The sequence below is a fragment of the Clarias gariepinus genome, chromosome 27 (genome assembly GCF_024256425.1).
Source record: "Clarias gariepinus isolate MV-2021 ecotype Netherlands chromosome 27, CGAR_prim_01v2, whole genome shotgun sequence".
Classification (NCBI taxonomy): Eukaryota; Metazoa; Chordata; class Actinopteri; order Siluriformes; family Clariidae; genus Clarias; species Clarias gariepinus.
The window spans coordinates 14,570,886-14,588,146 of record NC_071126.1 but is presented as its reverse complement, the minus strand read 5'-3'; the positions used below and the strand labels follow the sequence as shown (position 1 = coordinate 14,588,146).

General features: G+C 36.5%; 1 protein-coding gene across 1 annotated transcript in view; it reads right to left on the bottom strand.

Annotated features, from left to right (window-relative positions):
• xrn2 (5'-3' exoribonuclease 2) overlaps positions 1-14,265 on the bottom strand; it is a 31,135-nt gene extending 16,870 nt beyond the window's left edge. The window contains exons 1-14 of the mRNA XM_053489252.1: positions 14,046-14,265; positions 12,026-12,153; positions 11,075-11,186; positions 10,572-10,683; positions 10,308-10,366; positions 6,294-6,383; positions 6,079-6,151; positions 3,775-3,825; positions 2,782-2,939; positions 2,622-2,696; positions 2,280-2,413; positions 1,264-1,321; positions 1,054-1,161; positions 861-905 (exon numbers count right to left, since the gene is read on the bottom strand). Coding sequence (XP_053345227.1) covers positions 861-905; positions 1,054-1,161; positions 1,264-1,321; positions 2,280-2,413; positions 2,622-2,696; positions 2,782-2,939; positions 3,775-3,825; positions 6,079-6,151; positions 6,294-6,383; positions 10,308-10,366; positions 10,572-10,683; positions 11,075-11,186; positions 12,026-12,153; positions 14,046-14,120 — 1,278 coding nt within the window. The 5' untranslated portion in view covers positions 14,121-14,265. The remainder of the gene's footprint in view (positions 1-860; positions 906-1,053; positions 1,162-1,263; positions 1,322-2,279; positions 2,414-2,621; positions 2,697-2,781; positions 2,940-3,774; positions 3,826-6,078; positions 6,152-6,293; positions 6,384-10,307; positions 10,367-10,571; positions 10,684-11,074; positions 11,187-12,025; positions 12,154-14,045) is intronic.
• Positions 14,266-17,261: the final 2,996 nt, after the last annotated feature.

Genomic DNA, 17,261 nt, shown 5'->3' with positions numbered 1-17,261 from the left:
TTATTTCATGCCCATCATACAGGCTTCTCACTAAAATTATAAACAGACAGCAAAAACAAACCAATCAAAGTCAATAAAGTAAACTTTAATGCAATGCAGGAAGACATTAGTGATGGAAACAAAAGACTGAATCATGCTCTTTTCTTTCTGGGGGAAAAAAAAGAAAAAGAGAATTATATTATTCAATAGATGTCGCATCTCTGCGTGCTTTAACATCGCTATGTGAACTTACTGCCCACACAAAAGAAAAAAAAAAAAAAAATGCCTGGACGCCCAGTCAAGCACCACAGAAAGAAATTACAAATGTACAAAGAACTTTGAATCATTGTGCCAACAAAAGGGCAGGCAAAACCTTAGATGTAGAAATATTAAAACTAAACTTATTATAGGGAAAAGTATATAAAAGGTCTTTATACTCCACTGGTGACAAGGACAGGAAAAAAACAAAAAAAAAAAAAAACTTGTGGTTAGGCAGCATAACCAACTAACCTTCTCACCTGAATAATTGTTAGTACAATATGTGAAGCATTACAGAAATTTATAGTTTAATGGGACAAATTAGGTTTGACCATGTTCATTAGGAAATGTGCCTACAGTTCGTTTAGAGAAAAAGCGAAACAAATAACCATTCCTGGTAATTTGTACAATATTGAGCAGCGGCAAGAGACTTTTTACTCATGGAGTAAAGAGATTGAAGTCATGAGCAATAAATGCACAGGCAAATGTATATTCCACCACATAAGTGATCATTACAGTGAGAAATGATTAAGGCCATGTCTTGAGTGCAAGAGGACTATACCAGCAAGAGTGAACATGTGAATCCTAGTAAATTTAAGAATGAACAATTGCATTTTACTCACCCTCATTCTTTTCTTCTTTTCCTTTGTTCTCCTTTTGAAATTTTCCTACAAGAAACAAAACGAACCATCACATATCGACATAAACACCACGTCATGAGTACATGTGAAAGGACTAAGCAACTAGAAAAACAAGCAGGGGGCGTGATGCCATCATGACTTGGTCATTTGTCTTCATCAGAGCGGAATACTGTACCTCATCCTCTTTGCGCTTCTTGAATATGTTGTCCTCAGCAACTCCCACAGCCTGCATGATGAGCTCTACTCTCTCCAGGTTGACATAACCATTCTCCGTCAGGTATCCCTATATGAAAAAAAAAAAAAGCCACCATTTTAAAACCTCTCTCACAAGCTATTAAACCTGGAACAATCATGATTCCAAAGTATAATGGATTTTTTTTTTTACCCCAGTCTTGTGCACAACGTCTTTGTAAATACCCACAAGCCGGTCAATGGCGCCCTCTCTGAAAGTAACACATACAAATCATGATGAGATCTTAAAGTAAATTAAGCAACTGTTTACACACTGGAAAGTTCAATAGCTAATAGATTTTTCCATAAAACCTAAACAAAAATTGTTCGCAGAATGTCCTGGAATTTTGCGGAAACTGTAAATTTTTTATGGCTGTTTTCCAGGCAATATATAGTTTTCCATGCGTTTTAGTGCTACACTATTAAGAACATAATTTATTAATGTTGTAACACAAATGTTAAATTCAGGTAAATTTCCATATAAAATGTACAAAACATTGTACAAATGTTTTCGCACTGTAGAGAGAACACAAGGCAACCGTAGAGAAAAATGCGGCTTGGGTGGTAAATTATTACTGTACTTAGCCTGCAGCAAGTGCTTGCAGTACATATAGGATAGGGGTAACATCAAATGTATTTTACATTTTAGCACTGCGGGAGATACAGCAGTACAGTACATACAGGTATAAGGGTAATCCATTAAGCCCAGTTTGAAATGAAAAAGTGTTTTGGGGCATATTTAGGGTTTAAACAAAAAAATTAAATTATAGTATTGGGGTCGACTGTACACATTAAATTAGATACGATGAGGGTGACATGGTGTAATACTACCTCGTAATGCTAGGTGGCAACAGTCAGCCATAGCTTCCAGTGATCCTTGCCACTGGTAACAAATCGATACTTTACGGTGTACCACGTTTCCTTTCTAAAAAACTATTTTTAAATATACAATATATTTTATTATAAGATAAACTGTGTATTCTAACGCAAGTGCACATTTAAGGTAGGTTACGCTAAGCTGATGTTTGGGACGTTAGGAGTGCAACATTAAACGCATTTTTGACTTCCAACATTTTCAGCATACGATGGCTTGATTGTCACGCAACCACATAGGTGATCATTTGTACTAGTAAAGGATGGAGAAAATGGCTTGAGGCCGTCTTGACATACCTGATTTCTAAAGAAGGCAAGTGGGGCAAAAAATCATTTCCCACAAAGAAGCACATGAAAACCCAGTCATCGACACTTCTTTCAAAATTAAAGGGAAAAGGCAGACTGGCCATGGTCAGCTCTCGCTCCAGATACTGCAGAGAAATTACAATCTTTAACACCTGAACTGATACTGAAACTCATGGAAAAATGAGCAACACAGTGAAAAGCCGCAAGATGGCTTTTTTTATAATCCAAATAAGTAAATACAAAATAAATAAATAAGTCAGTTATGCATAATGATTAGCTTCTGCAAACTCAAGTGTGATTGTGTCAGCATCTGTTCGGCAGATGGATACTCACCTCACGCAGTACTGACAATCGAATAAATATAAACTCCTGCTCAGATACTGGCACTGTGTCAGCAAATTCATCGTGCTGAGGGGAAGAATTTCAATAAAGCAATCAGATTAGCTGAATAAAAGGACACTGCGTTTGAAGTACAGAGATGTGGCTGCATTACCTCTCCTTTCTTCTCCCTGGCTACACCCTGACACTCTTTAATATCATGTCCAATCTGTCCACACAGGGCACAGGGTCTGGGCTTGTTAGGCTTGAATTCCTCTCGGATGATGGTGAAGTTGGGCTCGTGTGTTGCCAGACCCAGCATAATTAAATCGGCTAGTGAAAAGAAGACTCGACTTATTAAGAACAAAAAAAATAAAGGGCTAAAAAATTATAGATAAAAAGTGTCAAGGCAAAATTACAAACATCTAATTCAAAAGGAAAAAAAAAAACACTTTTTTTTTTTTTTTTTTTTTTTAAGTGGTAAAGGTCTACATTTGCACACATTATCACACATTTCTCTTCTTTCCCAAGGTTCAACATTTTATATTATAATTAAACTTTTTCTGCCAATCAGATAAATGAGTCAAGTTTTACCACACGGTTGAGTCTTTTGTTTAATCACGTGTAAATGTTATGTGTTTATCAGGATTATATTCATTAAGGCATCAGAGCCAGACTACAAAGATGGATGAATCCATTTAACTGCCAGTGAAATGTACATAAAACCATTTCACCGACTTGAATTTTTATTAGTCCAAATTATGGGTCACATACGGACCTGATAATTGGGGTTCTTACACAACACAGCAGCAACAGGGACACTCTAGTGCTGCTAAAAGGAACAGACAACAAGTTCTTTTTACATCTAACTAGGTGCAATATTTTTTTCCCGCTGTCGTCCTCCAAAAGCATCATACACCACCAATTGTTACAGTCCTTATTGTTATATTGCACGGCTGCTAATTGCTTCTATTCATAACAGGTTCTAGGCATCACTAGATGGTTTGGTCCTCTCAAGCGCCAACAAGCTTATTACAGCAATTTCTGTCCGGCGCAGTAGACACAAACACTGGGGGGAAATTCAATACGTCGCTGTATAAAGCTCATCTCTCTTTGACAAGTGTCATAGTTAAGGGAATAAAATAAATAAAATTAAACATTCACTTACCATCAGCACCGCAGAGACAGTGGTGTGTATTAGGGTCGTGATTGGGCTGAGCTGAGCAAAAAAAGAAAAGGTTTTTAAAAAAATCCAACATTTTACTGATGCCTGATTTAGCAACAGAGCAAAGCAAAACTGCAGGAAACATTTACTGTGCACCGTTTAAGAATATTGCAATGTAGTGGATGTTTTAAAAGGCTATTTACTATGACAAAATTATAGTGTTTGCCATGATAACAGTCTAATTCAATATTAATTAAAATGGTAGTCATGTCAACTTGAAGTGCAAAAACAAAGGATGGTTAAACCAAGACAACAGCAGCAAACAAATTGTATGTTTCTTTACCGTTTACTTTGCAACCATTTTAAGTCATACACATTTCATAAAAACTTCAATAATTCTTTTGATTGTGTAAAGCTGTCTTGTGACAATGTCAATTGTTAAAAGTGCTATACAAATATAATTTACCCGAATTGAATTTACCAGTGTGACCACAGTGGACAATTGTTGATATAAAGCATAATACCATATAGAAGTTTAACTATACAGACACACGCACCACTCCACAGCTTCACACTGCTGTAATCATTAACCATAGATCAAGGGCACTACTTGGAGCGTGGAACAAGGGATTGTACAGCCTGTGTAGGGCACTAGCTACCCATTTTATGCTATTTGGGATTCAACCCTGGGAACCTATAGTTAGCTAAGGCTAAAAGGAATAAAACCTCATGAGAAAACTTAAAATATGAGACTTACATGATTGTCCACCACCACCATGGCTTATAAAGGTTTTACAGACTTGCTGCTAAATTTTTTTCATTCGTACCTTATCTTTTGAGTTTCATTTCTGAATTTGACATTTCCATTTCTAACAAATGTACTGAGGGTAAGAGTTACAGGACTGCATTCTCATTGGCCAAAAATTTAAATCTTTACTACATTCTCAGGACGAGATTATTGTTGTTTTTATTTTCGAGTTAATAATCTGTGCATAGAACAAAAAAAAAAAAAAAAAAGTAAATAAATGAATTACAATTACTCTGAATCTGGATAGTTAGGCCATCATCGCTGCTAAGTGCTTAAGAAAGGAAATGTCCATCAGTATAGACTTAATGAACTAAATTAATTCCATCCTGAAAAATCATTAACAGACGCAAAACTTAAAAAAAATAATAATAATAATTTGACTTGAAAAACGAACAAGCCTTGATACATGAGTACCAAGTATCATCGAACATAATCAAGCATTATGTAGCACGCATATGCTTCTTGTTTTGACACCCAAGCATCACATGATCACATCTGTGATAATGGTCATTCTCTCTCGCGCTGCGGAATTGTGGTTAATTGTCGCCCACACGTCTGTGCGCGGGCATCATACGTATAGTCAACATTCGTGCATGTGGGTCCATGTGTCTGTGTGTGCGCGTGTATGCGCTTGGTTGAGTAAGAATCTCTATCGGTAAACTGGTGTGCTCGCACATGCGTGTGAGAAAGTCATCCTACACAGCGCCCCCTTTCTCCTCTCCTCTCTCTGGTCTCAATAACTACAGCTGATTCTTTTCAAAGGTTATATTTTTACTTTATATTTTGTTTTAATTATTTACCATATAAATGAATACCATATAAATAAGTATTGAATGATACACAAATATAGTTATCCTATAAAACCTTTTCTTTTTTTTTTAATATGGGGGATGAGAAACAAATCTATTTATAGTAAATACTAAAATTATATATTTTTCATCCAGAAAAAAAAAAAGAAGCCTGCCAGTTAACTTGACCTGAGAATGTAGTGGAGATGTAATGAGCTGGCCAATTAATATGCAATCCTGTAACCTTATTAAATTATATAACAAGAATATAATACTTATTTTTAGTCAAAAGTGAAAATGTAAAATTCAGCAGCAAAATTGGACAAGTAAGGTAACTGAAAAAAAAAAGGCAGTGAAACTGAAAAGTTGATGAACAAAAATGAAAATTTTAAACAGCAGCAGGAAAAAAAGCCACTGCACATCTGTTTTTTAGTAGGCATTTTTGAATTCACTTTCAATTGATTTATTTACAAACAAAATCAATCTGCTGTTGATAGATGGCGTTTGTGGAACTGTCGTTTAAAAAAAACAAAAACACTGCATTCAAGGTCGAGTTATAGTATTCAGTACGAGCATGGTTGTGTCCACAGCCGCATTACACTGTGCGGATATTCAGTACAAGAGCGCTCTCTCTCTCTCATGTGATATTGCTTAAGTGTAGATCAGATCATAATTATGGCATTTGAGTCAGGGCTCGGTGCAGGAACTTACCCCTCTGTCTCCTGATGAAATCCATAATCTTATGTTCACCTTCTCCGGGAACACTAGCATCAGAGAGAAAGACCTGCAAATCAAGTATTTCAGTTTAATCGTGACTGCAAAGACCTCTTTCATTGAATTCTACAGAAGAATGTGTAAAGGCGGCACTTTAGACACACTAGAGCTGAAAGCATAGTGTTAAAGCCTGAATACAGAAGGTAACCTACTGTGACATTCCTCCATCCAGGATCATTGCTCAGTCTGTCTGCAACGTAGTAGCGCAAACATTTGGCCAAGTTGTCCATGAACTCTGTGCCCTGTGTGAAAACACAAAACGTTTATCAGATTTCTTTTATTCTATTGATAATATCCATTCATGTTTGGAAGAATTAAAAGCAATTTTTTTACTACACTAGAATGAGTTTATTTGTGATGGGAGGATCTCAAATAAATCGAGCAGAAAATATGAAGGTGCATTTAACAGCAGAAATCAATAAAACCAATCCATTTTTACTAAAGCAAAATTGTCCTAATTTTAAAAATAGAGGTGCAGTAAGAGTAATCTCAATTTCTTTTCTTTTTTTGCGTGCTGTGCTGATGTGTTCTCAACTTGATTGGACGAGAGCATAAGTGCATCTGCGATAAAGAGGACCGACCATTACACCAATGCTACTCCACTGGAACCATCAAGACCATGGAATTTTCAGTAACAGTGATGCAACAAAGTGGGGTATTTTAAATTTACATAAAAAACAGTGTCGCAAGCATAGCTCGCCGAAATCTGCCACCAGAGGTTACACCTAGTAAGAATCAAGTGGAAATCGATGTCTAATTACTCAGTCATCTTCCCTTTAGGCACCCCCTACCTGAGTTAACTATTGTCTGTGTAAGATATTTGTCTTTAATGCAAAATAACACAACCCTGTTAACTTGTATGGCTTTTCGGTTACTGTATATCGAACATATTCATCAGAATATTTGTTGTAGTTGGTTAGTCACTACTCTACTTTTTTTTGACAAGAGCAAATATGCACGTAATTCTATTAATTGAGGTAAAGTCCATGCCAGCATTTATATTCTAAATATCCTATTTACTCATTAATGGAGGAGGGGGAAAAAAAATTACATCACACAAACATTATGTAGAGCCTAAGTGTTTTATTTGCCGTGAAAGTTAACAAAATGTTGCCTTTTTTTTTTATGTTGGTAACATTTGTGGCTGGGTGAAACAGATTATCCGCATTTACATTATTTCTTACGGAAATAATGTAAATGCAGATGGGTGATTCCATCTCAAATCAACCAGTGGGTGCCACCACATGATCACAGATTTTGCTGATTTTTTCACCAATTGTTGGTATTGGCATGGGAATAAAACCCCCTAATTTTTTTTGTCCCAACTCCCGCTCGTTAAAAAATGGCAGCCATCTTAATTTTTGGCCTCGACGCGTCTCAAGACATGCCATTCCCCTTTTTGAAAACCCTGTTTTCTTTGATAACTCACTTGCTATACGCCATATGGAGATATAACCTGGTGTATTTATGTAATTTCTCATGTAGATTCAGATTTTGCAAATCTCTTGCGGTTATGGATATATTTCTAAAAAAACATTTTCAACCCCCCAGAACCCAAGGTCTGCATGTATATATGTTACTCAAAAAAATAGGGGTAACTTCACATCACCTCACCTTAAAAAATAAATAAAAACCAGGGGTGTTTTATGCACTGTTTTATAGAAATCAAAAATTTAATGTCCAGGTTTTGCAAATGTTTTACGATTTGATACACATTTTATATACAGAGAATGTACATGGATCTACACAATACACCTTATCTACCAGTAAATGTGTCATTTTATGGTGGTACATGTAAGATACATGTATCACTGTCAAACAGTATCCCGTAACTGAACCATTCAGGTTCATACTGATCAGAAAGTTGAATTATCTCCAACTCCATGAGTGAGTGTGTTTCATTTATGAATCATATCTTTCCAAAGTAGTTTGTTGTCTTAATCACAATCGGATTACAAAGACTTGATGGCAAAGCTTGTCTGTTCTTTGGATTCTTGTGACTGTATGTTGCACAGGTGTGAGCAGTGCCCCCTAAATCAAAACTATCTGATTATCTTGATGGTATATTTGAAAATGCTGATTTGGACCCAGATGACACTGTTCAGTTTAAGCAGTGGAATCATGAAAGCCATGGCAAAATTTCTGACACGTCTTTGTCAGTGTCTGATTTCATTATGAGACTTTGTGAAAAATGTGACTCCTGCACAGCTCATCACTATACAGCCAAGGCTCAGGCCGCTTATTTGAAAGAACTGAAAGAGAAACTTCCCATTGGAGAGGAGGCTGTTATCCTCATGGATTTTGCCGAAAACTATTTTTTCATTTGTCAGGATGCAGTTCAAGGTTTTCATTGGGATACATCCCAGATCACTCTGCATCCCTTCGTGGTTTACTATAGGGGTGGTAGTGAAAACGATGGTTCACTAAGTTGCAAAAGTTTTTGTGTTGTCAGTAAAGAAAGGAAACACAATGCTATTGTTCACAAGCTTATTGAGATTCTCATGAATCCACTGAAAGTTCTTCTACCTAATTTAAATCATGTGCATTACTTCTCAGATGGTGCAGCCAGCCAGTATAAAAAAAATACAAATTTGGCTGACCATGTTGATAACTTTGGCCTTAGTGCTGCTTGGAATTTTTTTGTTACCAGTCATGGAAAGAGTCCTTGTGACGGGATAGGTGGTACTGTTAAACGACAAGTCTATGATGACAAGTGGTACATTGTTTGTATTGACCAAAGATCTGATAAAAATCAGGACATTTTTGTCAGGTTTATGCATCGCGGGGCATTTGGGAACAATCTGTTTTGGCCAGAAAGCAAAAAAGAATGCTGAATTCCATTCATCCATATACTGACGGTAGTTTTTGTTCCTGCTGTCTCAGGTGGAATGGGACAACAATACAGATTGCCAGCTGAGGATATCAAGAACGTTGAAGCATGCTTTGAAAACTTTCAGGCAAAGATGACTAAAACCACTTAGTGGTCAAGCATTTGTGGAGGCATTTCCTAACAAAATGACTTTGGTAGCTACAAAGTGCATGCCTTTCCTAGTTGGTATTATTTGTCACTGAAACTGGACAGGTCTCCTACATGTATCCTTTTGGTCTTATTCCATGAAATCATTTTGTGGGCTTTGTTCATTCAGAATCAGATACCCAGGGTGATGAAACAAAAACTGTGATTGGTGATTTTTGCTACCAGACCCTTTAGTCTAAGATGTCCTTTCAGTGTAGAGAGATGAATAACTTCATTATCAGTCTTTAACTAAATATGCATTACAGAGGAATTTGAGGTAACTTCCACTTTGGAAAGAGCAGACTTTATGAGTATTCTACAGATATTGCTGTACATATGTGTGTCAAATCATAAAATGTTGCAAAACCTGGACAATTAATTTTTGATGATTTCTATAAAACAGGGCATAACACCCCTGGTTTTTATTTATTCGCGTTGAGGGCAAAAATCAAGATGGCTGCCATTTTTTAACAAGCGGGATGTGGGACAAAAAAATTGGGGATTTTTGTTCTCATGCCAATACCAACAATTAGTGAAAAAATCTGCAAAATCTGAGAAGAAATGGTGGAAAATTTCTCTTCTACTGGTTGATTTGAGATTGAATTACTCAAATAATTTATTACTTAATCCAAATTTCCATCTTAAGAACTAATCAAATTTATATGTTGAGATACCGCTGTACTTTATATTAGAATAAATAATGGAGTTAAAACCGTAATGTGAAAGTTCATAAAAATGAGAAAAGTCTTACCACTGAATTTATAGGTTAAACTAAGAAAATGTTCAACTATGTTATCCAGTAGTGTATATGAATATTAAAAATATAATAATGCTGACTGGTTAAACTTTGCAGCTTGCAAACATGTTGCACTAAAGGAAATTACTAACGTGAACCACTTTGTTTTACTGAGAAAGAACGGTGATTTTTTTACCTTTTTACTTTCGTGAGGTGTACCTCCAAATTATGAAACAAGTCAGACACATATTGATGTTTATCTAGATTTATCTCCAAAAAGGTATTACACCTTGTCTTTAGGAAAGATTAATAAGAAAATTTCCCCATGTGTGTTTAAGTGTTATGTCTTACAGCAACATAAAACATGTATGAATAAACAAAAATATAATTAAATTATTAGACTAGCACACTTACCGGAGTGATGCAGTTGCTGTCAAAACGCTCTTTTATTTCGTCAGGGGGCAGGTAACCACCTAGTTAAAATGAAAAGCAATATTAAGTTAACAAATAAATAAAACATTTATTCTATCCATGAAGCTTGTTCTCTCTCTCTCTGAATACATTTCAAACATACAACTGTAACAAACAAAGAACAAGGACAAGCACACTACAGACCAAACTAAGAGCAGCCACAAGGATGCTCCAAAATGATAAGGCGCAACCAAACAAGGCCGGTACCTCTCTGAAAAATTTCCTCCCTTATTTTCTTTTTTTCGTCTGCAAGTTCCACTCCTTCTTTAGAGGCCCGGAAACGTCTGGATCGCTGCTGGTTCATTTTGGCACGAGGAGCCTAAGGAAAAAGAACAGAACTCAAAAATAAGCAATGACAGGCACAATACACACTTTATATGTTTTAAAATAATAATTATTTAATCCCAGAAGTACTGTTTACCATGAAATATGCTGCAAGACATCAATTCGATACAAAACAAACCTACATTAATTTGGCAAAATACTAAAAGGTTAAGCAAGAAACCTAAGAAATCTGTTTAAAATAGAATTTTTTTTCTTGTCAATTTTAAAATCCTAATTAGTTGAATCTGGAATAACCCTAGTCCACCCCACCTCCACCACCAAATATAAACCCAAACAACAACCCCATACAACCCACAACAATATAAACAGTTTGATTAAACATAACTGACCCAGCTGTCTGAATGGTGCTGAGCCAGATTACTTACAACTCCATCGATTGCCATGTAAAGGACTCTTCTCGGACGAACGATGTTGAAAAGCCGGTCGATGTACTCAAAAATTGCAACCATCATTTCATCCTCATTCTTGGGTGCAGGTCTGGGGAGGGGGGAGGAAGGAGAAAAGAAGGGAAAAAAAATAGAATTACTCTCGAGAAATATGGCTTTAGAGTATCTATCCATATATATATATATTATAACTGTGAAGGTGTGCAATTAACTTTACAATATCACACCTTCATTGCGAGTACTCCACAGTAACACCTAAATTTTTTTTAGTTCATTTTAAAACTCAACAGATGGCACTGTACATTATTTAAAATGTGCATATGACTGTGCAATTTTATTTCATGCAAATAAAATTACGGGGCATCAATAATTTAGATAATACATAAATAAAATTATAAAATCTAAACATATAACACAACTAATGTTGGCATGTCCGTATGTTGATATTTGCAGAAAAATAATTTGGGGAGATGCAAGAGGAGTAATAGAATACATCAAGATGACTTTTTGAATTTTTGTCTGTTTGTGCATGCATCATGTAAAAACTACTGAACAAATTTTAATTGGGTTTTTACAGGCGTATTGGGCCGAGCTTTAGGTAACATATAGGCTTCGTTTCATTACATTGGGGAAGACCCACGGAAAGAGAGGACAAGCTACTTTAAACGGAAAAAGCTCTTACATCATTTAAAAAAAAGTTCATCTCAAAATTTAACAGATTACTTTGTACATATGGGTGTGTTATTAAAATCTACTTAATAACCGAGATCAAAGAACCTTCATTCCGCGCATTTTACGGTAACACGTAAAACTTTAGTTCATTCCAAAATTTAACATGGTGCTGGACATTTTTTAAAACACGCTTATGAGTGTGCATTTAAATTCCACTTGAGGAAGTCGCAGGCACATCTAGTACAAAAAAATACTTACTTGTCTTCAGGATGTGTGCAAGGGTGGATGATTCCATTCATGTCCAAATAAAGGTTATCAAACTCCACCTCGTTTGGGTTGGGTTTAGTCGTATCAACAGGTATCCGGACCCCATTGCACTCTTTAGACTGAAAGAAACACAAAAAATTTATGAAGATTCCTCGATTTCAGTCAGGGCCGGAAAAATTAGCTTCATAAGCATACATTACACTATACAGGATGAGAGGATAATCATACAACTGCGTTTCATTTAGTCTGTATTAATGCAGACAATTAGTTCTCATTAGTTATGCGTGGTCTTCAATGCTTCAATATTCAAGTGACAAATCTATGCATTTCTGCATTATTTTAAACTCTCTTCCTGGTTATATTTATAGTGTTATAATTGTGTTACTCCCTTCTTTTAAATTAGATTCAATTAAGTGCAGTAGGTAGTGCAGCAGCATTTCTCACACAGCTCAACCTTTTTAAAATTCTGTCCGGAAGAACAACGATAAAGGGGTTCGATTGACTAGTATCGGACAGGATTTTAGCCAGAGCATTTTAGCCACTTTTTTGCATTAATATGGATAAATTCCTGCTACCCATCATTACCCAAATGAGGATGGGTTCCCTGTTGAGTCTGGTTCCTCTAAAAGTTTTTGCCTATTGCCACGGGTTGCTTATCAGGGACAATCTGATCATTTTGACTCATACTCATTCTCACTTTTCGTACACATTTCCATAAATTTCTTATGTTTGTTTTAGGTTGTTTCTGTGTCCAATAATATGAATGTGCACATTGTAAGAGTTCTATATTTTTGCGACATTCTCATATCCCAGTAGCATTAAAATTGACATGTTTTAAAAGAAATAACATTATCATGACGGATAAGAAAACCCAAATTTGCAGTTCGATATCCGAAGCCTCCCATGTCAACACACAGGTAGGACTTCTAAATTGGTCAGGGGCTAATGGCGTGTTGCTGCATTAATCCGTACGGCTTGAACTCTACGGGTTTATGGCTATGTGCTCCAATAAACAGTGCCATGTTTTTAACAGGACACTTCGGCATCCCTTTCCCAAGCCCGGATAAAATGGGAGGGTTGGCATCCAATGTAAAACTTGGGGCCAAGTTATGTGTGGATCGGGTGGTGCGATGTGGCGACCCCTCGACAGTAGCAGCTGAATGACTAGCAAATCACAAGTCTTCACATATGGATAGATAGAGAGAATGAATAGTAGCTTTGATCTCTGAAATGTGAAAATAATGGAAATATCAAATAAACCAAAATAGTGTCATATGTATTAGTTTGTTGTATGTAGTAGACCACTTTTAGACCAATGCTGGTCTGTTCCGCTGGTTACCCCCGCAAGTATATTTCAGACCTGTGGGGGAACGCTGATTATATATGGTAATTTAAAGTACATTGTGCAGTAAATAAGACCTGTTAAAAAACATGCTCAAATAAAGTTATGTTCATGAATGTCTGTATAATAGAATAAATCCAGAATAAAATGTTTTCCTTCACATCCTAGTCCCTACTACAGCTTCTTTATATAGAAAATATTTGAATTAGCTCGTAGTGATACGTTATAATCATGACTTTCAAATGTTGCTATGGTGATAAAACGCTATTCTAAGTCTCACAGGAAAATCTTTTGATGTGCACGTTACAACGTGACGTCATTCGGGCATCTTCTAACGGCATTTTAAGCGTTGCTTTGGCAACTTTCTCCCAGAGAAAGAGGCAGCAACTGTGATAAGACTAGACTAGGACTATTTTGGCATTAGCATGAAGGAGAATAACGGAGAGCACATGAAACGAGTTAAAACCCAGTTAGGGTCATTTTAGACTCGAGCTCAAAAAGGCTTCAATCCCTGTTTTGAAGGGGAAAAAGGATAGGCTAATAAGATAGCGAGGCTGTTTTGTTATATAACTCGTTAAATGAACAGCGTCTAGGTGTATGTGGCGTAAGACCGTACGCATCGTGTTTGTGTTTGTTGAGCTAGCTAGCTGGGCTAGCCTGTTAGCATACCTTTTCCTCCACGCAGTGTACAATAATGGACGGATACTTTCGACTTAGCCAGCGGAAAAACGCCGGGACACCCATCTTCAGTTAAAATACGCCTTTAAAAAAAGATTAAGCTTTAAAAACAATTAACAATCCCAAGAAGAAGAAAAAGCAGCGTTACGACAAATAAATGGCAATGCGTTTATTAGGTTAGCGCGTCGGCTACGTTTATAGCATTGCCAAGATTCATGTCCGGGTTCACGATGAGGTTGAAAAAGTCAGGGGAAAGAAACGAGCGCCCCCTACAGGCGGAAATAATATTACTGCATTCCCAAAGCATAAGTATATATATATATATAATGGAAATAAATATTTCCATTTTACGACCATGGTAGGACTTCTGGTCAACATTCACATGCTACGGGCAATTCCAGAACACCAATTAGGCTGAATTGCATATTTTTGGACTGTGGGAGGAAACTGAACAAACACAGGGAGAACATGGAACTTCCATGCACATACAGACCCCAACGCGGGAATTAAACCCGGACCCTGGAGGTGCAAGGTGACAGTACTAACCATTTGGATTCTATCCAAAGTACAATCCATTTTGAACAATCCTTCTCACCCGCTATACAGTGTATTCGCTGAACAGAGGAGCAGTTTCAGCCAGAGACTGATTACTATCAAGTGTTCCACAGAGCGCCACAGAAGATCCTTTCTCCCAACGGCCATAAAAATTTACAACTCTTCTCTGTAACTCATACACACATGTATGTGGATTTTTCACTAACTGTTACACAACAGGACATTAATCCTTACCATATTAATAATATAATTACTGCAATACTACTTCCCAATAAAATATGTAATACAAGATTACATACAATAATACAATACTACATAAACAATAATAGATTACTGTGCAATACTTACAAGTGGCCCTGAGTCATATTCTTATGGTACTTACTGTTTTAGGACCTTTTTTTTTTTTTTTAAGATTATTATTATTATTATTATTTATTACCTTTATTCTTTATTACCTTTCTTAGTTAACAACTGTGAGCACCTGTAACCGAGCATAAGCAATTTCTCTCTGGGATTAATAAAATTATTTGAATCTTTGAATTAAGCCAACATGCTGCCCTTCCATGACTTAGCTTGAACACTTATTACTCACTCATCATCACCTATACTGCTTCATTCTGTGTACAGGGTTGCCTAACCTATCCCAGGAGACTTGGGGCAAGAGGTGCCGATTCATCACAGGGCACACACATATACACACACTTGCATGCTTATTCACACACTGTGGCAATCTGGGAACACCAATTAACTTAACCTGCATGTTTTTGGACATGATTTAGGAGGAAGCAGAGGGAAACACTTGCAAATCACGTTCACATGCACACAGACGGGATTCGAACCCGGATCCTGGAGGTGCAAGGCGACAGTGCTAACCACTAAGCCACTCTTTCGCCGAGCATAAGCAATTAAAATGATTTTCGATGTTTGTTCTTTCGACCATCCTCATTGAGTTTTTTTTTTCTCTTTTTCAATGTCTGTCTCGTAAACACTGCGCATATGGCAGGAGAATTCACCTCAGATGGGACGCTGTTGATTTGTAGTGCACTGTGCACACACATATTCACAACTAGAGGCAATTTATGTAGTCAGAACACCCAACTGTTGGGTTTGGACATTAAAAGGAAGTAACCCATGCAAAGACTGTTCCTGCAACACACCTGTACCATGTATACAATAATCTATACAAATCAAAATTGTGTTATAAAACTAAAAGCTTCCCCTTTCAGCCTAAACAAGTGCTGAGAGGGAAAGCAGCAGCCCGTGGTTATGTATTTCATAAATGAATATCGAATGACTGCACATAAGGTCATAAATCATTAGATTACATTCACTTAGATTAGATACAACTTTTTTGTTGTTGTGCAAAGTACATGTACAGATCCAATGAAATACAGTTAGCATCTACTGTAACAAGAGGTGCATAAACAAGTGGCCTATTTACAATGAATAACAAATGTGGTATGGGTCCATGTGTACAGGGGTGGGACTGATGTACAGAAGGTGCAGTAGGTAACAGTAATATGAAATTACGGTAATAACAGTAATAAAAAAAAGTTGGTTTATTGCAAAATATTGATTGATTTATCTAGATTTAGGTTTAGAGGCAATGTTGGCAAGGAATATGATAAATTATTACAATATACAGGTTTAAAAACATAAAGGCAATCTGTACAATATGATGTTCAGTTTCAGCACAAAGCCCTGTACCCTGCTATGTTTACATGATTAATGCATATATTAAAGTTTCTCATGTGGTATATCTTTATACTGTATATGTTTAGAAGAGTAAAGGCAGTCTGTATGAAATGTGTGGAAAGAATGTTCAGTTTGAGCAGATTGTGGGATGAGCACAGGACAGTCTCTATGATTGCAGCAGCTGTTCTTTGGTACACTATCCAGGTAAGATTACTCAATGAAGCGCGGTTTAGTGATGGGGATACAATTTTTTTTTAACATAATAAACATATTTGGGAAGTGGGAATGTTTCAGCCATCCACATGAGACCATCCTGGGGCACTAAGTCAGCACTTAGTTTGTATCAAACAGGGAGAGAGAGAGAGAGAGAGAGAGAGAGAGAGAGAGATTTTGCATTATTTTGAAATACTGATTAATAACTTTGAAAAAGCAATTGCTATTACATAAGGTAAGGCATTTTTAAAATAAAAAATTATTCTTCTTAGTGGAAGGTCAGTAGAGTATTATTTTCGGGGGGGTTGGGGAAACAAAAGTTTAACTATTTATTTTATTGTATATCAATATATATATATACACTATAGTGTTTGTAAATCTTCATGAAAGCAGTGATATTCTGTAATTGGTTATATTTTCTTTTTAAATTATTATTTTTTTTCCAAGGAAGGCTAGGTCCATGGTTTTCTGAGAAAAAACAATGATGGACGCTTGCTGATGTGATTCGCTCTGCACATGGTACCATACATGCTGCATGCAGCCATTCCGTACACACCCCTGACCATTTTGCAAATAAATATGGGTTTAAAGATCCCATCCATAATCCTTGAATTGCTCCATGTACTTCATTAAGATGCAACAATTTAATGATTAAAGCTGGGAATATAGGCGGCATGGGTGGTTAGCACTGTCGCTTTGCACCTCCGAGGTCTGGGTTCGATTCCTGGCCAGATTTGATTCCTG